At 56.3% G+C, this 27,297-nt stretch overlaps 1 protein-coding gene across 1 annotated transcript; it reads left to right on the top strand.

Moving 5' to 3' along the window:
* HHIPL1 (HHIP like 1) lies at window positions 1–27,297 on the top strand. Its single transcript, XM_036991535.2, has 9 exons — window positions 1–300; window positions 7,620–8,266; window positions 10,827–10,970; window positions 13,075–13,403; window positions 13,846–13,972; window positions 16,056–16,201; window positions 19,224–19,305; window positions 22,833–22,915; window positions 25,197–27,297. The coding sequence occupies exons 1-9, from the start codon at window positions 31–33 to the stop codon at window positions 25,730–25,732; spliced, it is 2,364 nt and encodes a 787-aa protein (XP_036847430.1). The 5' UTR covers window positions 1–30; the 3' UTR covers window positions 25,733–27,297.

The raw sequence follows: 27,297 nt of genomic DNA, 5'->3' as shown, positions 1-27,297 counted from the left end.
CGGGCCGGGGCGGGGCGGGGCGGCGGCGGCATGGCGGGCCGGCGGCCGGGGCCCGGGGCGCTGCTGGCGCTGCTGGCAGCGCAGGCGCTCGGGGCGGCGGCGCACCCGCAGTGCCTGGACTTCAGGCCACCCTTCCGGCCGCCACAGCCGCTGCGCTTCTGCGCGCAGTACTCGGCCTTCGGCTGCTGCGCGCCCGAGCAGGACGCGGCGCTGGCCCGTCGCTTCGGGGCCCTGGCGGCGCGCGTGGACGCCGCCGAGTGGGCCTCGTGCGCCGGCTACGCGCTCGATCTGCTGTGCCAGGTGAGCGGGGGCGCGCGGCGGGAGGGACAGCGACTCAGCGGGCGGGGATCCGGCACGGGCCGCTGGCTTTGGACCCCGAGGCCCCTGGCGGGAGTCGTTTGTCACGGGGAGGGGAGACCGGCTTCCCGGCACCGCCCTGGGCTTTGCCATTCATTAGCAGCGTGGCTCGGGCCTTCTCCAGACCTTAGCTTCCCATCGTGGAGCAGAAGGGACGGATAGATGGTATCATCACTCTCCCAGAGTTTGGGGGCACCTCTGCCCCGGCACCTCCTGGAGTCAGTTCCGAGAAGCCCCGCCCGTGTCGGGTACCAGGCTGGCAGGGAAGCCTTTGTGCAGCTCAGTGCTTCCCCTCTCCGGCCCCCGGGGAGGTGGGCGCCGCGGGGTCCCGCAGAGGGCACCGTCAACGCGCCGCGCTTGGGTTGGTCGTGGGGTTGGGGGAACACTGTTCCCAGTGAGGGCCCATCCCCCGCCCTGAGGGGCAGACTCAGAGCCCCTCCCTCTGCCCCGCCCCTGAGTGTGCTGGGTGAGTCGGAGGCCTGAGATGCCCTGGGCACAAGCAGCACCCACCTGGGCTCATGCTGTGCCCTCTCCCCGAGGCCGCTTCCACCAGGCAGAGCCTCCTTCATCCTTCAGGACCACCTGAGTGACCTCCCTTTGGTGAAACCTCTCCCCCGACTCTGTCTGAGGGCAGAGCACCAGGTGTGGCTCATTTGCCTCTTAAGTGCGTCTGATTTCCCAGTGCCCAGCTGGAACTGTGTGGGTAATGAGGTCAAGGTGGGGAAGTCTTAGGGCTGGTCCCCGCCCACCAACTGGGCAGAGAGAGGAGGGGGAGGGATCCCTTAGGGTCTGCACTGCCACCCAGCTCTCCACCCGCAGGGGCAGGCTGTGTGTGGAGGAGTGGAGGTCTGGCTTGGACTCACACTCAGCTGGGTTTGATCCCGGCTCTGCCACTTCCTGGCTGGATGACCTGGGCCAGGTCGCTGCTGCGTTTCAGTTGCATCATCTTCAAAATGGGGCAATCTTGGCTGCTCCTCAGAGTTGCTATGCAAACTAAATGGCACGTGTTCAGGGCTCGGGCTGATTCCGGTTGATTTCTCTAAAGCTTCCTTGGCCTCCACTGGTGGCCCAGCCGTGGGTGGTGATTGAGTGGGGCTCAGAGGCCAGGCCAGAGGGGCAGGGACTTGCTTGGTGGTCACACTGCCCAGTAGCGGCCATGGTGGGCATTTGGGCCACACTCATTGCCAATGTAAGCATGTCATCTCTGTGGGAAATAAGAGGGGCTGGAAGTGGATGATGAGGGGGCCCCTTGGGGCTCTGGAATGCAAAGGTGGGGGACCACGTGCCTTTGTGATTTCTGTTGAGCCCCCTCACTGTGTATCTCAGGGGAGCCAGGACAGTCTGGTGAAGCATCTGCCTTGCTCACCAGCCTGGGGACCCCTCAGGACCAGGTCCTGTGGTCTCCCCAGGCCCAGGCACATAGGTGGCTTCATGCATCCACCCCACATTTGTTTAGTGAACACTTCCTATGTGCCAGGCTCATTCAGGCAATAAGGTGGTCAGGTCCAAGGAGGAAGGGAGGGTCAGTCCAGCTACAAAGACCTGGCAGGACTCTCGCCTCTCTCCTTGGGATCCTTCCCAGCATGGCCTGGCCTTGAGCACCCAGTGGTGCAGTGGCTCCTAGTGTCTCACCCCAGGCGTCTCTGGGAGTGACCTCATGTCTGGAGTGAGCTTGGAGGGGGCAGCCGAGGCCGGATCGTGGTTTCCCTGGTGGGGCCTCCAAAGAGGGCTAGAGAGCGCTGGCCAGAGGAGGACTCTGTGAGCCAAGGCTGTGTCTGATTCAGCACCTCTTAGTTTCCCTCAGGGAGGTGTTTCAGCCAGTGACGGCATTCAGGCACTCACATCTGCCTTGGGGAGCAGGACCTCAGGCATGAGAGAGAACCTGAGGTCCGGCTCACCACCCCCCACCCCACCCCAGCCCCATCCCACCCCCAGAGCCTGCCCCTGTCTGGCACCTAGAAAACCCCTCCAGGTACCCAGGAAGGCTTCCTAGCTAGAGGGCAGTCATCCCTCCTGGCCCTTTCAGATTCTTTCCTAGGGCTTTGCCCTCATCCAGCAGATTCCTGTGTCATCAGGAGGAAAGAAGCAGCTTGTGACATGTGGCATCCCAGGTCCCCACTGTAGTTTGCTTTGAGCCGTTCTATATAACTAACTTCCCGTAAAACTGAGACTGCCTACTTTGTCATCAAAGCCTGGTTTCTGATGCATATCTATGCAAAACATGCTCTGCAGGATCAGGTAATAGGTAGACATTTCCCAGAACCTGCTAGGAGTTGGCCCTGTACTGGGTGCTGAGCCCACAGACAGTTAGCAAGTCACAGGCCCAGCCTCAAAAATCCCTCATTCAATTCAGAAGAAGAACACACCGATACATACCCAGAATGCACAAAAAACTTCCCAACGGTGACCAAAAACTATGGGGGAATGGGGAGAAAGGCCACACTTTCCCTGGAAAAGTCAGGGAGGGCTTCCAGGAGGAGGGAACATTGAGTTGCATTTTTTTTTTTTTGAGAGGACATCTCTCATATTGATCAAATGGTTGTTAACAACAATAAAATTCTGTATAGGGGACTCAATGCACAGTCATTTATCAACCCCAAGCCTATATCTCAACAGTCTCCAATCTTCTGAAGCATAATGAACAAGTTCTTACATGGTGAACAAGGTCTTACCTAGTGAATAAGTTCTTACACGGTGAACAGTGCAAGGGCAGTCATATCACGGAAACTTTCGGTTTTGATCACGCATCATGAACTATAAACAATCAAGTCAGATATGATTATTCGTTTGATTTTTATACATGATTTATATGTGAATCCCACGTTTCTCCCTTATTATTATTATTTTTTAATAAAATGCTGAAGTGGTAGGTAGATGCAAGATAAAGGTAGAAAACATAGTTTAGTGCTGTAAGAGAGCAAATGTAGATGATCAGGTGTGTGCCTGTAGACTAAGTATTAATCCAAGCTAGACAAGGGCAACAAAACATCCACGGATGCAGAAGATTTCTCCATTGAGTTGCATTTTGATGGCCTGCCTTGTTTGAGCATTTACTAGACACACACATATCATCTCATTTTATTCCTCCCAACAACTCCACAAGGTTGGAATTCCTTTCGCCTATTACAGACGAGGACATAGGCACAGGGAGGTTAAGGAACTTGCCCAAGGTGACACAGGAAATGGCAGACTCAGTCTCCGGGGTGCTCTGACTCCAAAGCCCTTTTCTTAATCACTTTACCATATTGCCTGCCTTCTTGTATCCCCAGTCTTTGCTGGGCTCTGGGGTCCCTGCCCTGGAGTACCCCACAGTCTTTGGGGTGGTCAGACAAGCAAAGAGATAAGTAGGTCCTAGCCAAGCAGACCAGTGGAACCATCTCTGGCAATGGTGAGATGGTAGCATACGTCAAGCTGTAGAATTACATTTTGGTGAATGTTGTGTCTGAGCTAGGGACAGAGGGCTGTAGGATCATCCCCCCATCCATAAGGGCCACTGGGGAGTCAGGGCCCTGGGAGAATGAAGGAGTAAGAAAAGATTTTTGAGTTGAGCCTGGAGTCATGAATAGGAGTTTGCCGGATGGAGAAGTGGGTGCAGAGGGAACATCCTATCAAGAAAACGGTGTCTGGAAGGACTCAGTCCTCCTGTAGGATAGGTGGTGGACATAAGAAGCCATCAGGACTCAGAATCATGAGTCTTGAGTGTCGGCAACTGTACAGTGACAGCAACTGCACAGTGACAGCCTTGGGACAGGAAGATGGGCAGGCTGTTTGCTCCCGCACTGAATGGCCCAGGCCGCTGAGCACTGTTAGAGTGGTCAGCTTCCTGCGGCTCCCCCACTGACCACTGTGAGGCTGTTTGCTGACGTCCTCCTTGCCGCTGGTAATCACTGTCTCCTCTTGCGTTTCCTGCTTCTGGACTACTCAGGTGCGGGCACCTGGTTTGCTCTGTGTGTAAGTAAGAGCACATAGGCCACGAGTAAGGGCTTGCTGGACCCAGCTTGGTGCATGGATGCTGAAATTCTCGCCTGGGTCCCTGCAGGACCTCCTTGCTCCCTCTCCAATTCTGGGCTGGGCTCTGATGAGTGGAGGCTCTCGGGTTGACTTCCGTAGCTCTGTTCTGCTCCCCACAGTGTCTCTGGAACTGACAGTAGTGCCTGTTACACAGTCAGCATCCTGTAAGCACTCGTTGATTGAAACATTGCTGACTAATCTGGAAAGAGCACCAGTCTGGGTTTCATGAGGGCTGGTCTGGGCCCTGGCTTGAACACTAATTGGCATGTGGCCTTCTATGGGCCTCAGTTCCTCCTCTGGACAGTAGGAGTCACAACCACCCTAACTCACGAAGATCAAATGAGGAGTGTGTGCACATAGACCCTCCCTGGGCCACCCACAGCCCCTGGCTGGACTCACAGGAAGCTCCAGGGGAATCGTGGTGCGATGGCACTGTGCAGAGGCCTGGGCCTGGCCCCCTGGCCTATTGGTCGGCCAAGTGGAACATGTGAAGGTGGTGTCCCCCTCTGGGCCTGGGACAGTGACTGAACAGAGACCCCCAAGCATACATCACCAAATGGCCCTCAGACCCACAGTAGCAGTAGAGGGTTCAGGAGGACAGGTCATGGGGTGACCAAAAGCCACAGTGGTTTAAAGGGAGGGAGCAGCCCCTGACCCAGAGCCTGAGAAAACAGCCAGGAGGGCAGCCTGCCACCCACTGCCCCTGGAGGTCCCCTGCTGGAACCCAGCCTGGCCCTGCCTGGGGGGAGGAGCATGTGACTGTCAGTGGCTTTCCTCCTGCACGTGGAGCACCCCTGAGGCCTCCAGGGGCCCAGAGCTGAGTAGACTAGGCCGTGGCCTGGTGAGCTCGTGGTGGGCAGGGGCCTGGGGGTGTCACACAGACATAAATGCACTTGACCCTTGAGCAGTGCAGGGGTTAGGGGCACCAACCCCAGCCCCCATCCACACAGTTGAAAATCCATATATGACTTTTGGCTCCCCAAAAACTTAACTACTAATAGCCTACAGTTGACTGGAAGCCTTACTAAAAACATAAGTGGTCAATTAACATGTATTTTGTATGCTGTATATATTGCATACTGTATTCTTACAATAAAATAAGCTAGAGGATGTTGTTTCAAATTGTCACCAATCTCCAAAAATTTTTTCCAATATATTCATTGAAAAAAATCCATGTATAAGCAGACCCATGCAGTGTAAATCCATCTGCTCAGGTCTGGGGTTCCAACTGAGGGAGGCCGTAATAGAGCCTGGGGAGCTGAGGCTCTGCTCAGGGTGGGGAGCATTAAGTGGGGGTGGCTAGTGAGGAGTCAGGCAGTGGAGCTGGAAAATGCCCCTGCTTCTCCCTTTCTCCCACCCTCCAACCCTGGTGCACCCTGGCTGTGACCTCAGTTAGTCTGTGCTGCCCCATCTGTACTGTGGCAGTAAAAACATCTATCTGCCCTGCAGTTGCCTTGAGGAAGAAATCACAGAATCCCTGGGGCACCCCTGTCTGCTGAATGCCCAGGAGCTATTATTATTGTTAGTACTGTTTAATCAGTGGCCAGGTTATTATGTGAGGATGAATAGAATTCTGCTTGTGGGGCAGGGCAGGGCATGGCATGCCTGCGGAGGGAACAGCGTGTGCTGAGGCTCAGAGGTGAAAATGGCCAGAAGTGTTGGAAATGGGAGGTGGGCAGGGGTGGGGTGGGAGCTGATGGGAGTATCGGGAGTGTCTGGGTATCTTTTCTTGGACTTGCAGGCTTGCAGGTGGAGGGAGTAGGGGTGGGAGTTGGGGACTTGAAGCTGGGAGAGGGCTGATCAGTTTACTCACCTCTGCCTGGGTTCTGGTTTCTCAGAAAGAAGAACCTGGGGCAAAGCTCGGGAGCATTGTCCTTCTAGGGTGAGTGGGAAGGATGGAGGCAGCGCAAGGGGGCGGTTTTGAGCTGGCTGCTGTTTGATGCGAGCGCTTGACCCAGCGGGACCACGGTTCCAAGAGACCATGAAAACTGCGAACTCAGAGGTGGGACAGGCTTTCTGTGGGTGAAGAGGAAGGCAGGACAATTCGTGCATCAGCCCCCTCTCAGGAATCAGAAGCTAATGCCTGGGAGGCGTTAAGTCTCCACATTCCGACTGTGGCCAAGTGGGCACTGAGTGGGGTGCACAGTGTCTTACAGAAGGGGAGCCATCAGTGGGAGGCAAGGGGTGAGCCACAGCTAGGACAGTGAGGCCCCTGGGCTTTGCGCTGTGATGTTAGAGCCCAGCAGAGCTGGGGAAGGGACCGTGAAGCTGAGTGAGTCTGATCCTCCTGTCCCAGAGGGTATCTGCCCTGGCTGACACCCCATGTCCCCAGTAGGGACACCCCATGACCCTACCTGGGAGGGGCTGCACTGAGGTGCCTGAGGGGTGGAGAAAGAAGGCTCAGGGGTCGGGGATATGTTGGCATTGACCTTATGGACTCACTCACACAGGTACATGTGCCAGCCTCCAGGTGCTGGCGAGAGCAGGTCGCCGAGACCAAACCAGCCTCCTCCATGCCGACTGACTGGCGCCAAGTGACCTGGGGGGCAGGCTCCCCATCTGTCATGCTCTCCCCTTCGTGGGCCTCTTGAGGATTACATAGATAATGGAGGAGGAGTGCTTATTTGCTCTTAATGGCTGGTCAGTGTAAGTTATGACTCAACACATTCCCAGAGGACTCACTGTGGGCCTACTATGTGCAAGGCACTGTATTGGGCTCTGAAATATACAGTGACCAAGACAGGCAAAATTCCTGCCCTTGTGGAATTTGTGGTCCCAGGAAGACAGTCAACAAACATGTAAACACCTTAATTTTTATTATGACATCAGGTAATGTTAAGTTTTGGGTTTTTTTTTTTAGCCAAGTGGTCGGAGAAGACCTCTGTCTTGAGTGGGGACCTAAATAAAGTGCAGATATAGGGCAGAGGCATCACATTAAAAGAGAATGTCTATCAAAGGGCCTCAGAGCCCTTCTGGCACATAGTAGGTGCTCAGGGCTAGCTGCTGATGACACCATTAGTGGTAGTAGTCACAGCTGTAATTTGTCCTAACAGAAGCATTAGGCGAGAGAACAAGGATGCAGGTGAGCAACACGAGGCCCAGGACAGCGGGTAGGGTAGAGACTCGTCGGGGTAACAGACAGATGGCGTCCCCACTTTGGGGGCCAGCTGCCTGAGGCTCTGGGAGGTGGGTGACCCGCTCAGGGTCACACAGCTGGTAACCACCACCCTGAGCCATCCCTGTCTCTGTAGGAATGCTCACCATATGCGGCCCACCTCTATGATGCCGAGGACCCGTCCACACCGCTGCGGACCGTGCCTGGGCTCTGCGAGGACTACTGCCTGGATGTGTGGCAGACCTGTCGAGGTCTGTTCCGCCACCTCTCACCTGACCGAGAACTCTGGGCGCTGGAGGGCAACCGTGCCAAGTTCTGTCGCTACCTGTCCCTGGATGACACGGACTACTGCTTCCCCCGTCTGCTGGTCAACGAGAACCTCAATTCAAACCTGGGCCGCGTGGTGGCTGACGCCAAGGGCTGCCTGCAGCTGTGCCTGGAGGAGGTGGCCAATGGGCTGCGCAATCCCGTGGCCATGGTGCATGCCCGGGACGGCACCCACCGCTTCTTCGTTGCTGAGCAGGTGGGGCTGGTGTGGGCCTACTTGCCTGACCGCTCGCGGCTCGAGAAGCCCTTCCTAAACGTCAGCCGGGCCGTGCTCACCTCACCCTGGGAGGGCGACGAGCGGGGCTTCCTGGGCTTGGCCTTCCACCCCAGCTTCCGGCACAATGGCAAGCTCTACGTCTACTACTCTGTGGGGGTCAGCTTCGAGGAGTGGATCCGCATCAGCGAGTTCAGGGTCTCCGAGGACGACATGAACACCGTGGACCACGCCTCTGAGAGGTGGTTTCCCTGGTGGGGGCAGGGCTGAAATTCAGCTGCATGCACCGAGATGCCCTGGTATGACCGTACCGATTCTGCTGTATGCTTGCACAGGTTGCTAAAATACTTTACAGTCATACCCAGTGAGGGGCCTGAACCCCATGTTGTAGGGTCAAGGGAAGGCCAGTTGCAAAACAGACATCACAGGATCAGGTCAGAACTTCTGGTTCAGGTACTTGAGATGGTTCGTTTCACTTGGTTTGCATAAAGCCCATTTTACAGGCGAGAAAGTGGAGGCTTAGAGAAGAGAGGGGACCTGCTAGGTCACACAGCTGGGAAGCATCAGCGCTGGAATCCTGGTCTGTGTGTCTGCCAAGCTCATTGCACTGCTCCACCTGGTCTCACTATGGCCTGGACCCACCGTTCTTGTGTCCCACCTGCTGCTTCTCCTTACCAGGGCCCTCCACCCTTCCCTGACCCCAGCAGGTGTATCCATTTCTGTTCCTCCCAGCACCATGTGTGTTCTCTATATATTATTTATGCCCCAACTGTCTTAAAAACTGCTTTGATCCAGCCTGGAATGGACACAGGCATCAATCAGGGCCAATAGGAAAATAAACACTGTACCAGGTAATTCAATAGGCAGAATTTGATCCTGGCATCTTGTTACTCAAGTGTTAGAAATGAAAGAACAATCCAGGCAAGAAGGGAGGCAACTCCGAGTTGACTGACTGAAGGAGGCTGCCTCCACTTCTTAGACTGGAAGGACAAAGTGAGAAGGTAGGGTTACAGGAGCCCTGGAGCTGGAACCACTGTGGGCCAGAGTGGGGAGAGTTGGAGACACTGCCTGAAGCAGAGAGGGAGTTGGGGAGAAACACCTGGAAGCCAGCTAGCAAAGGAGCATGGGAAATGTAGTTTGTAGAAGCTGGTCCTCTGAGGCGGAGAGCAGGTAGGGGAGGGCCGGGATTGTATCTGGGCAAACAGGCAAGTAATGGCGCATCAAGTTTTTGATGATACTGTAAAATCTTGACAGTGAATGTATAAACAGGAGAAGGGATCAAATATGCTGGCTAAGGTGAGGAGGGCTGATGTAGATCTTTCTGTGTAGCATTAATTTTGACTATGAGCATCCTAGCAGTCAGAGCAAAGGGAGAAAACATAACTGTTGCTATCTTACATGAGGCTGCACAGCCAGTTCTCCAGGAAAGAAAGTTTATCACATGGGTCTCATAGAGGAACAATATGGATATGCTTCAACGATGACTTTTTAAAATTAATTCCTGATAAAGACTGAAAGTGGAACACAAAATATACAGATGAGCATATTTCAGAGTGCGGGTTCAGCAAGGATCCTCAGAGGACCTCCCAAGTATAAGCCTAGACCCTGATTCATACAGGGGGAGAGGCAGGCAGGGCTGGCTCAGGGCAGGGCCAGGAATGAGGGGTCATCCTTGCTGAGTCAGCTGTCAGTCTGTTCCCAGGGCTGGGATCCCAGTGCAAGGTGGCCGGCTGACGGTCTGAGCTGTTCTCTGCAGGGAGGACCTGGAGTCCGGGGGCTGTGAATGGCTCACCAAGTCATGTGTGTTGGCCTCACATAGAAAGGCTTCCAGCATTGGTTCTGAAATCTGCAAGTTCTGGGTTCAAGTTACTTGACCTTTCTGTATCTCAGTTTTTCTTGTGTGTATTAATAAGGGGTCAGTCAATCAGTGACCAATCCTAAACCAGCTGAAGCATTTCAGTCAGAGGGAGTTGGCTACAAAGGTAGTGGGAGGGCTGGCGAGGGAAAGTCAAGTAGCCCCAAGAAGCTAGAGGGGGGGCAAATGGGGAAGGTCTTCATAACTGCTGAGCTTGCTGCTCTTGGTACCACATGATGTCTGGGTGGAAAGCCAGGAAGCCACATTCGCCAGCCCCTGTTGCCATCTCTCTAACCACCACTTCTGGAGGCGGTGCCAGAAGCCAGGGACACGTGCTGTCTCCCTTTCTCTTGCCTCCTACTCTCCACTGGCAAATCCCAGCCGCAAGCCAGCTGCCCAGCAGTGTAGCAGAAGGTTTCCTGCCAGGGCAGTAAAGGACGTTGCGGAGGGGTGAGTGTGTCACTGAGCACAAGCCACACCCAGCCCATCTCCTTAGAAGTTACGGCTCTCACCAAATGAGGGCATGTGCAGGAAGGCTCAGCCTAAGGAGCTGGCATTGGGGTAGGTGTGATGATGAAGAAACCAGTGTGCCACTGGCTGGGTCAACAGTTCTGCATGATCATAGCAAGGCAGGTGCTAGCAGTGGGGAGTGGTAGAAAAAGCACCAGACCAGAACTAGAAGGCCTGAGTTCTCAGCCCAGCTCTGCTCCCTATGGGCTGTGTGACCTTGGGCAAGTAGCTCAACCACTCTGAGCCTCCAGTTCCTTATTAGCACAATGGAGTGATTTTCCCTGCCCTGCCTACCAGATCCTTATGAAGATCTCCTGCTCTAAAGTATGTATATAGTCTTTTCCACTGTGAAATGGTATCTGAGAAAGGAGGTATGATCTTTTGTGTTTTTAGCTGAGTTTTTTGGGGGGTTTGGGGGATGGGTTATCTTCTTGTAGGATAATCCTGGAGATTGAAGAACCAGCCTCGAACCACAATGGGGGCCAGCTGCTCTTTGGGGACGATGGGTACCTCTACATCTTTACTGGAGATGGCGGGATGGCCGGAGACCCCTTTGGGAAGTTTGGAAATGCTCAAAACAAGTACGTTCTGCTCCTGGTTGGCTGGTGGGGTGGTTTACATAAGTCTTCTAGAGGGGGCGTTCCTTCCTCAGCTGTACAGCAGAGCAGTAGAAAGGGCTTTGGGCCCCAGCTCGGGCTGGAGCCAGCCTGCTGAGACCCCAGGGGACTCATAATAACCCCCTTGCGGAGGCTTGTCATGAGGAGTAAAGGCGATCATGCCTGTCTAGGGCCAGGCACAGAGGCCGTTCGTCACAGGTGCCTGATAGGTGACATCAGAGAGCCTCTGGGAGGTGAGATTTTATCTCAGGTCAGCCAAGCCTGCAGGAACCAGGGAAGGGAAGAGGTGCTTTCCCCCCAAATAGGGAGGGCGACTTGGTTGGAGCAAGGCTGTGAGGACACCTGGGTGTTCTGCCCCAAGGGTCACCCACAATGGCCCAAAAACTGAAACATGGTCCTGCTGTCAACTACTCACTTCTTGGCCTGAAGATGGTCTGCCCTTATCCTACTCCTCACACACCTGTACACATGTGTGCACACACACACACACACACACACACAGTCTTGTGAGTGTAGATGAGGATACCCAGGAGTATCTGGGCAGCCTCCCCCATTCTCTTAGCTGAAATTATAGAACCTCCCTCAGCCCAGAAAGTAAAAATAGCACATATGATGTTGATTACAGTAATTAAAGTGTCACTATTTGGGACATGTGCTTTCATATGTGACAGTGTAAGACTTGCTGCAGCTTTCTCATGTTTGGGATGTGTTTAGAGATGAAGCAGAGAAAATAGAAATTAAGGATTTATGGATAATTGGACAGAACTTAAAACACTATTTTGCTGCTATGAGTTTTGCCCACTTACATAACGGAGCTGGGCACATGGTGTGTGAGCCGTGGGGTATAATGTGTAGCTGGGTGCTGAGCAGGCTGGGGTGCATAAAGGACTCACTGAGCCAAAGGCTGAAAGTCCGAGGGAAAGGAGTAACTGTGGCAGCTATTGGGTGGGAGCATTTTGTCACCATTAAAGAGGATGCTTGTAAGATGTCCTCTAATGAGGGAAATGCTTGGATGCTGATAATATGTGCAAATGACAGTACAGTTTTATCACGTATGTAAACCACACCAGTCCTGCCTTGAAGGGCAGCCTGGAGAGGGTGCACCAAGATGCTACCAGCAAGGAAAAACCCGTGTAGTAAGGAGATGCATCAAACATCCCAGGTAGAAAGGACATGTTCCCTTAGTATGTCTTCAAGCACATGGCAGGTTTTCCCATTATATGTCAATTTTATCATGGGATCAATGGAACCTACAAGCTACTCACTCCTGGGGTCTGGTCCAGAGCTTGCCTGGGGCTTCTGGCAAGTCAAGCCCTGTTGGAAGCTGAGTAGCCTCATCTTTGAGGTAGGGGTGCTGGGTGTGAAGTGGGTGGTGAACTGAATTGCCACTGAGGCCTGCCCAGCTCTCTGACATGCTGAGTTTCTGGCCGGGATGGCCCTGGGCATGTGACAGAGAGAGAGAAAGAAAGAAAGGTAGTAAAAACCTCAGCCTCCCAGCTCCTGCTGAGATCTGCCATGTTCTCCCTTGTATGTGTACCCTTGGATGGCACACGTGACTTTGGTTGCTGTCCCTCATTCATTCAGTCACCAATGAGCGAGCACCTACTACCTACTGGTCACTGTGCTGGGTGTTGAAAGAAAACTGCAAATATGAGGCATTTTCAAGAGGCATTTTCACCCTGTAGCACAACCCAAAGTAGGCAGGGACGAGAGGGACAGGATCGGTACCGGGAGGGAGAACACTGCTGCCGTGGAGAGCTTGGTTTCTGCCCCAGGCTGCCTGGCTGGACCCCCACCCCACCATACAGGCGGTGTGGCAGGCGGGCACATTAGGCCACCGTTTGGAGTTCAGATCCTCCATGGGGATCACGCAGTGCCCACCTACCTAAAAGGTTTGGTGCATATAAAACCAGGCTGTGCAGAGTATGCATGTCACGCCTCCGCTAAGGTGCGGGGTAAATGTTAAATGAATGGATGAGGTGACCAGCTAGTAAGGAGCCGAGGCAGCCGCGGCTTGCCTCCCACCTGGCGCGACCCCAGCCGGCGCCTTTTCCCACCCCGAACGCAGGTCGGCGCTGCTGGGCAAGGTGCTGCGCATCGACGTGGACCGCAACGAGCGCGGCCCGCTCTACCGCATCCCGCACGACAACCCGTTCGTGGGCGACCCCGCCGCGCGCCCCGAGGTCTACGCCCTGGGGGTGCGCAACATGTGGCGCTGCTCGTTCGACCGCGGCGACCGGGCCTCGGGCGCGGGCCGCGGGCGCCTCTTCTGCGGCGACGTGGGCCAGAACAAGTTCGAGGAGGTGGACCTGGTGGAGCGCGGCCGCAACTACGGCTGGCGCGCGCGGGAGGGCTTCGAGTGCTACGACCGCAAGCTGTGCGCCAACGCCTCCCTCGGTGACCGCCCCCGGGGGCCCGCCTCCGGGACCTGCCCTCCCCGCACGGCCGTGCTCCAGCGCCTCCCTCGGTGGCTGCCTGCGCCCCTGGGGACCCCTGGTCCCGGATCCGCCCTCACCCCATGAGATGTGCGCCAGCGCCCCTGCCCTAGACCTCCCTTCCCAGGCTTGTCCCCCCTCCAGCGTTCCTAGGCCATGCTAGCGCCGCCCCACTCCATCCCCCCACCCATCCCGGTAAACCCATGCTCTCCTCCCGCCTAACCCAAGTTGTAAGCGCCTCCCGCACTTGGTGACTGTCTGGAGTCCCAGCTCAGGCCCTCCTGGTGACCTCACAACCTCTGGCCCCGCGGGACTGAAGACCACCCACCAAGGTTCTGGGGGAGGGGCTGACTCCGCAGAGGAACCTGCAGGCCTCAGGCTCACCCCTGCCTCTCCTCCCGCAGATGACGTTCTGCCGATTTTCGCCTACCCGCACAAACTGGGCAAGTCGGTTACGGGAGGCTATGTGTACCGGGGCTGCGAGTACCCCAACCTGAACGGCCTCTACATTTTCGGGGACTTTATGAGCGGGTGAGTGGCCGATGGGTTCCTGTGCCATGGCAGGCCCACCACACTGAGATCCACTGGCTACTACCACTGGCTCCCTGGAAAAAATGTGTGTGTGCGTGCTTTGCATGTGTGAGTATGTGCAGGTGTGCATGCTTTGCATGTGTGAATGTGTGCAGGTGCACGGTTGATAGCTGCTTTTGGACAGGGATACGGTGTGAGCCAAGCCTCCTTCAGGAAGAAGTCGGGAGTCACATGGCAGGAACGCCCCACCCCCCTTCTCTCCTGATGTCCTTTCTGGGCCTCCCTAAGCAGCACCTGAAGGCACAGTGCGCCACTGTAAGACTGGGCGCTTGTTTAAATGCAGACCCTCAGTCCTCTGCTTCCTCCCGAGATGCTTGGCCAGGGCCTGCGAGTAGTTCTGACAGGCAGGGAGGGCAGAGGTGGAAGGTGGGGGAACTCGAACAACGTCCTTGACAGGCTCTGCGCCACGTGGCTCCTGAGGAAGCCAGGACCTGTGCCTGCACCAACTGCTCTGGTCCAGAAGAGGCCAGAAACGCCATCCTACCCAGGACAGGGGAGCTGGGGCTCAGCCGAAGTCTGACCATGGGGGCCCATGGAGCCTTGCCATCTGCATCCCATGCTCTATGGCAGTGCACCCTAAAGGGAGGGTATGTGTGTTTGCCAGGGGTGGGAGGTTGGGGTGAGTCACCCCTAAACAGGTTTGGAGAGAGGAAAGAGAACAAACCTCCCAAGCCTGCTGTGGGTCAGACCCTTTCCCCAGGGGAACCTCGTGACCACCTCATTCTCCCACTGCACAGAGGAGGAAACTGAGAACCAGAGAGGCCAGGGAAGACACTTACCCAACACCAGCCACAAAGTGCAGCTGAAATCGCCTGGGGCCCAGCCCAGCCCACTTACTGGCCCTGTGACCTGGAGCAGTTACTTTACCTCTCTCGGCTTCAGTTTCCTCATCTGCAAAATGGAAATAATAGTACCTGCCTCCCAGGATTTGAGGACTGAATCAGTCAACACATATCCAGCACTTAGAATCTGGTTTTTGCTCAGTGTCTGGAGGTTCTGTATTCCTTCTCTAGCCTCTCCACATGAGGGCAGCTGAGAAGGACTCCTCGGGAGAGGAAATGAGGATGCCTGAGGCTGGCAGGGGAATTCTCTTGCAGGCTGCTGACCTGAGGTTGGCTTGTGGCCAGTATGTCTGCATCTGGAGCTGAGAGAACCCTGACCTGGGCCCCTGGATGCTGGGTCCTTCTCCCAGCTCCCCCGCTTCCTTGGGGCTGCCTCTGGGACTCAGCTTTCCCAGCTGGAAAATGGGTCTGAGTGAAGCCTCTGTTTTTATCTTTGATTCTCCTTTCTGCCTCCCACCCTCCCGGAGGCATGCCTGAGCCAGCTGACCATAGAGATTCAACTGAGAGCCTCTCTGCTGGGTCAGCCTTTGTTGAGGACAACAGAGCTCCTTATACCCAGGTCATGGAGAGAAACCCATGCTCTGTCCACTCTAGTGCAGCCTTAGAGAGCCTGTGTGCAGTGCTGGGGGGTCCCGGTAAGGGGGCAGTCAGGTGGGCTTCCCAAAGGAGGGGATGTCTGGGCAGGTCTTGGAGTATCAGCAGGTGATTGACAGGCAGAGAAGGGAGTAAGGGGCAAGACCCACAGATTCCACAGAGGTCCAAGCCCCATCTCATGCTCTGAACCAAAGTCAGCACCTGCCTGCCTTGTGCTGGTTGGGGTGGGCCTGAGCTGGGGGGACAGGAGCTGAGCTGGTCTTGCTCCCCGCTGTGCTTGTCTGGTACATAGTAGGTGCTCAGTGAAGTGTGTACACTGGCCAGCTTTACGGATGTGCAGCCTGGGCAGTGGCACCGGCCCCATGATCAGAAGGGCCAACACGTGGTTTAATGCTCTGCTGTCATTGTCTTAAAATTCTTAGTACTTTTTGAATCTGGGGCACTACATGCTTATTTTGCACAGGACCCTTGCAAATTAAATGTGGTCCTGGTTGCATGGATAATAGATGAGCTGATTGATGGATTGTGGGTGGGGTTCCCCCAGGCACCGTGCCAGGCATTACCCCACAGCTCATTCTCCTTTGCAGGCGGCTGATGTCCCTCCGAGAGAACCCGGAGACAGGCCAATGGCGGTACAGCGAGATCTGCATGGGCCGTGGCCAGACCTGTGCTTTCCCAGGCCTCATCAACAACTACTATCCACACATCATCTCTTTCGGGGAGGACGAGGCTGGTGAGTGCCTCTGATCCGGGCTGCCCATGCCTGGGCCTTAGCCTCCTCCTCCTGGGTCCTTCTGGCCTCTGATTCAAGAGATGGGGCCTCAGGCCTGGAATCACCTTAAGGCCGGGGAGCAAGGTGTTCGGTGGGCTCAAGACCTTGCTTGGGCATCGGGCCTCTCGGGTCTGAGTCTGAGCTTCCGTTTCCTCACCTGGAAGTTGGGAGTAATGGTGCCCTCCTGCCACCCTCACCCACCCTGGGCAGGGTTGCTGTGAGGGTGAGAGCATGACATGGTGCCAGGAAAGGCTCTGTGACGCTGGAAATGGGGGCAAGTGGGGGAAGAGCCCCTCTGGAGGCCTCCACCAACCTGGGATCCTGATGACCAAGGTATGGGGACTCTAAAAGGAACCACATTGTCTTCAGAAAGTGGGCAGACATGCCTGTTGGTGGGTCCCTCGTTCAGGCTTTTGGGCTTCAATGAGAGGAAGGGGGCAAGGCAGGGAAGAGGCAGACTGGCCACGGAGACTGGATCCTGCTCCAGCCTCCTGCTCTGTCCTTGGCCCTGGATTGTCCCTGGACAAAAGCTGAGGGGCCCCCAGTGGGGCCTGGGGGATGCTTGGCGGGGTTGCTATGCAACGCCCACCCAGGGGCCTTTTGAAGGGTGTCCCCTGCCGGGCCCAGGGCCCAAAGCCCCCAGGCCAGAGTCTGGGAAACTGTTGTTGAATCGACAGCAACAATGGCACAATCTAAATTTTCAAAAGGGCAGCCCCAACTCCCACTGCCCTCCTGGAGCCCCTGGGCCCTTGAAAGCTGTTTCTTTTGGTCAGTAGGGGGTTAACATGTTTTGGAAGGAGAGGTACCCTTCCCCAACCCCCCCTCCCACAATGCCCTGCCCCACCAGAGGAGGGGCCTAGACGGTACAGTTCCCCAAGAGCCCTTCCTCCCCCCTCAGTGAAGAGTGATGGGGCAGCCAGGAGGACCGGAGGAGGCCCCTGTAAGGCAGAGCCCCCAGGGACTGCACGTGGGCAAGCCGGGGCAGGCAGCCCCTGGAGACACACAGCCCTGGGGGCCAATGCAAACGCACCTCTCCCAGTTCCCAGCTCCCACTTTGCCTGTCTAGTTATTCTTCTGACATTTGCACATTGCAAAACAAGGACCTCTGCTGGCCTGGTGTCCTCCAGGGACAGTCCACCCTGCAGCGCGGCCCTGGGCAGGGCTCGACAATGATGGTGGGGGCCTCTTGCCTGCGCACCATGGCTCCCACAGATCAGGGCTGAAAGGGGTCTTGGAGTGTGCCGCGTCCATCCCTCTCCCTTTATAGACAGGGAAACTGAGGCTGGCTATTCATACCCAGTTGTGGGGTCTGCAGCTCTGTACCCAGCCTGGCCCCTGGAGACCACTCAGAGCAGGGCCTTAAGCTCAGCTTGGTCAGCCAAAGGAAGATGATGGAGAAGGGCATTCCAGGCCCAGGGAGCAGTATGTGCAGGGAGCCCCGAGTTGCTCCAGGAGGTTGGAGTGTAGGGGTGAGGGCTGCACAGCCAAGGGGCAGACAGCGGCTCCCAAGGACCTCTCTCCAGAAAGAGGCCCAGAGAGGCTGGGGCAGCCCAAGACTACACAGCAAATTTGTGGCTGAGCCTATGAGTTCCCCATCTTGCCGTCCTGCCAGGTACCCTGCTCCCTTCCACAGGTACACCATCACCTTAGGGACCTATTAACACCCCCCCACCACTACCACCAAACTAAAGCAGGGCTCGTGCTCCGGGAGGGGTTCAGAGGCCCGTGACTACTTTGCTTCTGGCCTCGCCTAGCCAGAGCTTGGTCAAGGGTAGTTACACAGGTCCCCTCTCAAGTGTCTTCCCCTTCATGGAATTCCCTGGGTTTCCTGGGCCTTGATTCTCAGACCCTACCCCCGGGCAGCCCTCACTGACTACGCCAGTACCTGGGACATGCCTTCCTCCAAACTCCCACTTAGCTGTCTGCCTCAGTCTCTCTTTGGGACCTCCCCATCCTTGGGAGAGCTCTCTACTGTCCTCTCACAAGAACAGAAGGTATTAGCGTGGCTGAACCATCACATTGAGTCACATGTGGCCTGTGTCTGGGCCTCCCAGCCACCATGTGTCCTATATTGGTGTGGGCTTGCAGGCGGCAGGCGTTACTGAGTTCTGTGCCTGGCTTGACCACCCACCAGCTGTGCAACTTTGGACAGGTCACTTAACCTCTCTGAGCCTCTGTTTTCTGACCTGTAGGATGGAAATAATGAAGCCTATTTCCTGGGCATAGGACCAGAGGATGGGATAGGGTGGGATGGGTGAGGAGAGAGGAGAAATCACCTTTCCTGAGAGCATCCTCAGCACCAGTTCTTCTGACTCAGACCCCCAAGAGGTGGAGGAACTGAGACTCTGAGTGGGGCTGTCCCAGAGCTGCTGGCTCTCAGTCTAGACTCCCCAGCCACGTACTCTTCTGTGCCTGCCACATGCTGGTGAGGTATCAGCTGGTCAGCAGACAGAGGGTCTGACCTCCAGGACGTGGCAGGGCCTGATCCTGGATGCCGATAACAGTAGCCACAGCAGGGACAGCCAACACTGGTTGAGCACCTACTATGTGGTCTTCTGAACCTTATTGTGAGGCATCTCATGTTGGGGATGAGGAAGCTGAGGCTTAGAGAGCCAGTGTGCCCACCGCCACCCAGTATGCAGTCGGTAGAGAGCTGGCTATGGACCCTCACTTGTGCCCAGAGGTGTGCCGTGCTGGGCATGTCAGGCAGGGACTGGGGCTGGGGCTAGGTGACCAGGGAGGAGGCAGGAGTGGAGGGCAGAGCCCAGTGTGCCCGGCAGTTGGGACACTGCTGCAGACACTCTCGGACATGTCTGAGTGCCTTTCTCGGCCTCTGTTTCCAGCTCCGGGTCTGCAGAGCTCCCTCCCCTCAGCTCACTGCAGCTGGAGTCCCCGGCCAAGGGAGATGGGTGGTGGTGGTGGGGGGTGGCTGCGACAGTATTCCAGGCAGTGGTCTCACCCTTTGCCTCGCTTGTTGTCCAAGGGGAGCTGTACTTCATGTCAACAGGTGTGCCGAGTGCCACTGCTGCACGTGGAGTCGTCTACAAAGTGACAGACCCCTCCAGGTGAGCCCCAGCCACCGCGCTGCATGAGCTCCCATTGTCTGCTGGGAGCCCTCCCCCCACGGCCTCATTTTTCCCTCTGTACCACTCCCTAAGGGAGTATGATTAATATGCCCACTTTTCAGATGAGAAAACCAAGTCCCTGAGATAGGAAGTGACCAGCCAAGCCTACAGTGCCAGTGAGGGGCAGATGCATGTAGGCCTGACTCGGTACTTACCTGCCCACACCCCCATACTGTCCTCTCCCCTCCCTGGCATGCCCCTCACTCCTAATTCCCTTGAATGCCGCCCCCCGCCCCCTGCACCAACCGCAGCCCTGACTTGCCTCTGAGACCCCCTGAGCCATCGTCTCCACCCTGAGTCTGCCCTCCTCCTGCAGTCCCACCCTGCCCTGGGGAAGCCAATACGGGCTGCCTACTGGATGGAACAGGCTGGGGCTTTCAAAACCCCTTTCTGACTCTCCCCCCACGCATCTCCGTCTGCTTTGCTTCTACACTGAAAGCCCCTAACTCAGTGCCAGGCTGTGTTCTGGCTCCTTTCATGTGATGCTCACTGACTTCTCAGACACCCATTTTATAGGGGTAGAAACTGTGCGAAGTCAGTCACCCTTGTCCCAGCAGGGCTGGGCCCAGGCGGCTGGCTCTAGAGCGCTGCCTTAAGCCGTGGACGGCATGCCACTCTCCACAAGCCTCTGCCTCATCGCCTGCCGGGGGCCTCCTCCCCAGGGCCCTTGTCCAGTCCTCTCCACAGCCCGCACCACTCAGACCTGTCATCTCTGAGCTCCATGACCCTCTCCCCCTGGCTAAGACTGGACTCCTTCACCCCTGCGAAGCACGGAGCATGGCTCTGGTGTGGCACGGAGCAGAGACTCAAGAATGTTTGATGAATTAGTGATCATCCTTCTTAAGCTGCTCTCAGCCCTGAGATTTCTGCCTCTCAGCTGGCTTCCCACTGGTCTGCACCTCCATTCAGCACCCGGGCGGGCTGCCCGGTGAGTGCACAGTTGGTGCTCGCCCCCAGCACAAAGCCCTAGGCGCTCTCAAAGTTTCTGTTCCTATTTGGCAGACCCCCAAATTGGATGGTTATCCTAAACTTTGAAACACACTAGGTTTGAAAAAATCCTGAGACACCACCACCCTTTTTAAAAACAATTTTTTAAAATTTAGAATAGTTTTAAATTTATAGACAAGTTGCAAAGGTAGGTAGAGAGTCCCATGTACCGTCACCCAGCATGCTCTGTTAGCATCTTACATTATCCTAGTACACTTGTCATAGTGAATGGACCAATATTGGTACATTCCAATCAATTAAACTCCACGCTTTTAAAAAAATTCAAGTATCACTGACATAGAATCTTATGAAGGTTTCACATGAACAACATGCGGTTTCAACATTCACCCATGTTATCAAGTCCTGCCCACACCCCATTGCAGTCACAGTCCGTCAGCATAGTAGATGCTATAGAGTCACTACTTGTCTTCTCTGTGCTGCACTGCCTTCCCCCTGACCTACCCATATTGTGAGTGCCAACTATAATGCCCCCCAATCCCCTTCTCCCTCCCTCCCCACCCACTGTCCCCAACCCCTCCCCTTTGGTAACCGCTGGTCTCTTCTTGGAGTCTGTGCGTCTGCTGCTGTTTTGTTTCTCCAGTTTTGCTTTGTTGTTATACTCCACAAATGTAAACTCCACACTTTTTAAGAAGGATTTCTCTGTTTTTCCTTGTTGTCCTTCTGCCCCAGGACCCCATGCAAAGTCCCATGTTACGTTTAGTCATCATGTCTCCTTGGCTTCCTCTGGTCTGTGACAGCTTCTCAGACATTCCTTGTTGACCACACTTTTTTTTTAAAAGCACAACTCCATTATTATTGACATCACTGTTTATTAAGAAAAACATAAGCTCTTCCTTCCATGGCCCCCTTTCCATTTCACAGAGGTTCTGTCCATTTTTATCAGCATAGTGCCTGAGTTTATGTCATTGTGGCAGAGTACAGAAAAACTTTGCATTTTTCTTTGTTCGTTTACCTCTATTTTGTATAACTATTTCCACATGGCTACATCACTCTCAATGGCTGCACGATTTTCTGTTGAGCCACTATGTCATGATTGTCTTACCCATGCTCTGGACATCTAGGCTATTTGCAATTTTTTTTTAAAGCGTGCGTCTTTAAGGAAATGTCACACAGGTGGAGCCCCTAATCCATGCCAGATGCTGCCTTAGACCCATCATCTCCTTCCATTGATGCAGCCCCCCATCTTTGCCTGGTGGCTCATGGTCTCTATACAATGGAGGGAAACTGAGACCTGGGGAGTTTCTGCTGGAGGCCTCATGGGTCGGAGGAGCCAAAACAGGCCAGACTCTCTCCCTTCCCACCCTTCCTGTCCCTTCTCATCCCTTTCACGTTTCTCTCTTGGAATAAATGTGTTTCTTTATACCCACTGTATACTATCTAGAGGGCCCATTACAGAACATTCAAAAGTAAGGCATCATGCCCAGACGAAACCCCTGTGCCATTTTGGGGTGTATCTTCTATCTTCTGCATAACAAAACTGTGCTGGGCCTGTCTGAAGTGTGGGAGTGTTATCTGGAGTTCAGAGCAATCAGAAAACCCACTCTTTCTGCAGCTTTGAGAAGCATGTGTGTGTGACTGTGTTTCTTCAGTCTCTGGGGAGAAAGACCATGTCTGTCAGTCCTCCACTCCTTTGCCAAGCCTGTCTGGACAGCCCCGTGTCACGTGGCTGCTTCCCCCGTTGGGCTTTCCCCTCGAGCTGTGGAATCTATTGAAGTCTTGGCCCCACGTGGGTTGGCCCCATTCAGAGGCTCAGAGTGGCAGCCAAAAACTAATTAAAATGGGATTCCATTCCTTACTTGTGCCTCTCAAAGACGTCAAAGGAGACCCAGTTCACAGCCCCGGCAGCCCTTCACACAGTCTTTTCTCTTCCACCTCTCAATACCCCCTGAGTCCCAATCCCTCAGCTCTGCTCACAGCCTGAGGTGCTCGCGCCCCCTTCATTCTTTAGAATAATTTAACCTTCCCTCAGATTTGCATCACCAGAAACCGGGAACCAGAGGGGCGGAGAGACCCACCTCCTCCGAGGCTGTGAGGTTGGGGGCCAGGGTGGGGTGCAGCAATTGGACTGCGGTCACAGTCACTGGACTCGGAGTGGCAGTGGGAGGAAAGGGCTGACATTCCATCACATTTCGAAGACAGTTCACGCTCTGAATTATAAGTGGTCCAGGGAAGGGTGAGCTGCTGGCCAAGTGCTCCTCAAGCAGAGTTTGCAATAGGAGATTCCTGTCCTAGGGTTGGGTTCTCAGAGCCCTGGGGGCCTGGAGGGAGCAGGGATGCTGCAGGCCACACAGCAGGTGCGCCACAAATGGCCACTGTCCACCTCCTGTCCACACCTGCCCAGGCCTGAATGCACCCTGGCCCTTCCCCTCTGCCTAGCTGTAGGGGCAGGGTGGATGTCTGAGGGACACGCGCAGGGAGGGCTCCCAGGGTGGAACTCATGCCCTCCTGTGTGTCAGCAGACGGGCACCACCAGGCAAGTGTCAGATCCAGCCCACCCAGGTGAAGGTGAGGAGCCGCCTCATCCACTTCGTGCCCAAAGAAAGTAAGTGTCCAATAACGGGGACCCGGCAGGGGTGGGGGAAGGGGAGCTCCTGCAGCCCACACCCAGCTGCTCCCTACCAGCTGGACCTGGATGCCTTCCCTTGGACCTGGTGCCTGGCATGGCACTTGGCACACTTATTAGACACTTGAAGCGGGTGGAGCTCCTTAAGCCCCATCCACTCCTGTGGTTGTACCAGTCCCAGACCATGGGGGCGTGGCCCCCAAGGGCCTGCAGGCCTCAGAGGGAGCCCGGCAAAGGGAGAAATTGCTGGTGCAAGAAGAGGTGCACTCAGAGTTTTGGGTGGGACAGAATAAAAAGGCATGTCTGTGTGTGAGCAAGACTGGAGAGAGCTTTTCCAGGCGCAGGGACCCCCATGGGTGGGGGCATCAGGACTGAGCCTGCTGAAAAGATGCTTTCCTCTTGACAAGCTTGATGGGGGGAGGAGGGGTGCAAGCCTTCATGACCTGAGGGCCAGACAAGGCCAGAAATGATGCCTCTGGGACCTGGGACCACCTGGAAGGGATATGCCCTGAGGAAGGGGCTGTTCCCCTGGACCCAGGCCAGGTGGGAACAGAGACTCAGTGTTGCCAGAACTTCCAGTTCTCAAGAGAAGCAGGACATCCATCCATTCATCCACATACATGGACTTCATTCTGGGGATATAATGCTGAGCAAGACGGATCTGTCCCTGACTCTGCAGGCTGTTTCGTACATCTTCCAATTTGAAAATGTTGGCAATTAATTCAAAAATGTAAAAGCCACCCCATGGACCAAAGGAAATACTTCAGTGGGTCAGATGTGCCCAGCAGGTGACCAGTTGGCAGGGTGGGGGGTGGAGTGTGAGGAAGAGAGGGTGCCAGGCCCTGAGGAAATGGTGTTCCTGGGCAGAGGAACGTGAGAGGAAGGGATGAGCTGGGTGTTGTGGGAAGTTACTTCTAGCCATAGTTGGTTTCAGGCCCTGGAGAGCTTTCCATTCTCTCATCAGCAATTTCTGGCACTTTTACACTCTCCAGGTTAATTACGTTCTCTGAACTAGATGCTGAGGCCACAGGAGAAGTCAGACCAGGCCCTTTCCCGGCTGGGACAGACAGAAGTCTCTCAGTGTTATGGGCCCCATGACAAAAGCATATACTGGGTGCTGTGGAGACCCAGAACAGTGTGGGACTGGGTGGGGGTTCCCAGAGGCCGAGGGCGGAGGCTGGTGCGGAGGAAGGATGGCTGTAGCCAGGGGTGGGACTGTCTAGACAGCTGGAGCAGCAAATCAGCCCAGGGAGCTGGAAGTCCTTCCCTTCCTTCCCTGCAGGGGGAGTGGGCACCTGGCTGCAGAGTCGGGAGTGTCTGGCCCATGTCCCCCACTTCCTACCCTGCCCTGCACTCAGCCTTGTGCAAGGCCCTTTCTCGGCCCACGTCTCAGTAGTTTTCCAAGTGGGGACTGGCTGAGGTGGGGAGATTACAGCGTTTCGGAATGGTGGCCCTGGGCTCCCTCTCCACAGTCACAGAGTAGTCTGGGGGTTCTGCCACCCCTGAGGGAGGCAGTGCCTGGCCAAGTGTCTGATATACAGCAAGGTTTATCCCCTTGGGTGACAGGGCTAAGTGTGGGCCAAGGGAGTCGCCCAGCTCAGTGCCCCCACTCCTGACATACCCAGGCCCTGTGGTGTGGTAGGTGGGCAGCGTGCCCTGCCCTGCTGCCCCCAGCTCTGGCCAGTGTGGCCCCAGCCCTGCCTCCAGAGAGCTCCCATCCAGCCCCTTGTGACAGGCAGTGGAGCCAGCAGCCTTGGGAACCTGGACGGGGGACCTGCGCACTGACTGGAGGGGCCCTAGGACGTCCGGTTCCCTTCCTGCAGGGCTTAGACCCTTTGCAGTTTTTCTCCCACCAGGGGGTCTCAGCTTTCTCACTCTTCCACCAAAGGTTGGAGCCAGAAAGGGACACTTGCTCTGAGAAGCCCTCCCAGACACCCCTTCCCTTCCACCGGGCTCATGAGTTTACAGTGTGAGGGTCCATCCACCCCACCCCACCCCAACTCCCAGGAGGGCAGGGCTCCCATTGGGGGGAGACTTAGCAGCAGACTGGCACAAAGCAGCTGACAGTGAGTGTCTGTGGAATGAGCGATGAAGCACCTTGCACCCAGCTCCAGGCTGGCATCTCCAAGAGGCACCCATCCTCAGGGACAGAGAGGAGGACAGGAGGACATCTTTTCCTAGGGGTCTGCAGTCAGGGGTGGAGAGCTGGGGTGTTGGGGCAGCCCGGGTCCCTCTAACCACAGGCTTTTTTTGTGCACAGGGTTCATCCGGAGGACGGAGACCCCCCAGCGTTCCACAGCAATCACACCCACCAAAGCGCCCCGCCGCAGCCGCCCCACAGCTGCTCCGCCCACGCCCACTCTGCGTCCAGCACGGCCTACCCGGCGGCCCAGGGGCCGGAGAGTTGGGGGGCGGCGGCGGGAGCGGCCTGGCACAGCGCACCCGGTGCCCTCCAACGGCGCGGTGCGCCTGGTGCGGCCCGCAGGCCTGAGCCCTGGTCGTGGGCGCGTGGAGGTATTCGTGGGCGGACATTGGGGCACTGTGTGCGACGACGCCTGGGACATCAAGGCCGCAGCCGTCGTGTGCCGCCAGCTGGGCTTTGCGTACGCCGTGCGCGCTGTCAAGCACGCCGAATTCGGCCAGGGCCTTGCGCTGCCCATCCTGCTGGACGACGTGCGCTGTGCGGGTGCCGAGCGCAGCCTGCTGGAGTGCACGCACGCTGGCGTGGGCACACACAACTGCGGGCACCAGGAAGACGCGGGCGTCGTGTGCAGCCATGAGGACCCTGACCTATAGATCAGTGTCATTTGTGCTGCCAGGCCACCCGCTGTCCTGCTGGAGCCGGGCAGGGCCTCTCCACCCTGTGCCACCTGTTGTGTGCACATGAGTCTGAGGGTGTCCAGCAGTGGGTGTGGTGAAGGAGGTGGCCCATCTGTAATGCTGTCCCATGCCAGGTGTGTGCTGTGCACTTGTGTTCTCTGTGTCCCATCCGCATGTTTTCTGCACACTGGAAGCCACAGCATGTGCTGGGGTTCACATTGCTCATGGGGTTGTGTGGACACAGGCCCAGGTGTTCTGTTCTTACCTCCAAGCATCTCAAGCAGCAGCAGGAACACAGTCTGGTCATGGAACCCTGAATACTGGGGGCTGCCATCCTTCAAGGGCAGACACAGCCCCTGGCTGCATCAACAGAGGCACAGCCAGCAGACTGAGGGAGGGGACCAGGCCTGCCCTGCCCATGGCTGAAGTGGAAGGCCTCAGAAGAGAGCATGAAGGTGGCTGGACAGTCAAAGGTGCTGAAGAGAGTGGGAAGATGTCCAGTGGGGTGAAGGGCAACTGTCAGACCAGTGGGTTCAGGGTGACCTGTGGGCTGTGCTGCCTGAGCAAGGGCCAAGTTGTCTACGAGGAAGCACGCACCTGGGAGAACTGGCTGGGGCAGAGAGACAGGGTGACCTCTAGGAGAAGCCTGCTGGCCATCCTGGACCTCATCATCAGGCCCTCCTGGGTGCTCAGGGGATGGTCCTGGCTCTCCCCTGCTCCCCAGGGAGAAGCCATCACACTGGCTGGGCAGCTGTCCAGCCAGCCATTCCAAGTACCACGGCCCCCAGTGAGCGAGTGGACTTTGGGCTGCTCCACGTTCCACGCTGTATCAGGAACACTGGGGACCTCTCTGTCATGTGCCTCCCGCCCTTGCTCAGTGAGACCCCAGGGACCCTCTGATTCCTCCAGCACCACCCAGGGTGTAACCAGGCTGAGGGTCCAGCGAGACTACTGATGTGCTGTCACCCAGGGCTGTGCCAACAACCGACTGTTTACAACCCCCTTCCTGCCTCTTCTGTGTGACGGCCCTCCTGGGAGCTGGGGTGGGGGCCTCTGGGGAGGGGCTACGCCTACAGCCTCCCTCCTGCTCCCAGGTGGAAGCTCCTTTGCCCACTAAGGACCTCAGCCCTGGCTTCCTGGGCTGTCAAGGGACGTCAAGCACAGCTGGGCTCAGCCTCTGATGGGGGACTGGGAGGTAAGCAGATGGTCACCCGGCATCAAGGACAGGACACAGCCCATGTCAGTGGTGCTGGGAGGGCTCTGGGCGGGCCATCCCAACCCAAGCTGTGCGTTGTTCTGAGAGTTGAACTGACGCAAGGGGCAGTGTGCCCACCAAGGGACATGGTGAAGGAAGGCCTGTTGGAGCCTCCCAGCTGCCCCCTGAGGGTGAATGTGGAGCCCAGGCCTGCAGACGAAGCCTCAGGGTTGCCCTCTCGGACTCCTCACGCCTCTGCCCTGAGCGAGGTTGGTGAGGGCGCTGAGCCCTTGCAGTTCGTCTGGCCTGTTGAGCCCCACGTGGAAATGATTAACACTGCCATGGA

This window comes from Manis javanica, chromosome 8 (genome assembly GCF_040802235.1).
Source record: "Manis javanica isolate MJ-LG chromosome 8, MJ_LKY, whole genome shotgun sequence".
Taxonomy (NCBI): Eukaryota; Metazoa; Chordata; class Mammalia; order Pholidota; family Manidae; genus Manis; species Manis javanica.
The sequence above is the reverse complement of the archived record's forward strand: the minus strand, read 5'-3'. Positions and strand labels throughout refer to the sequence as shown.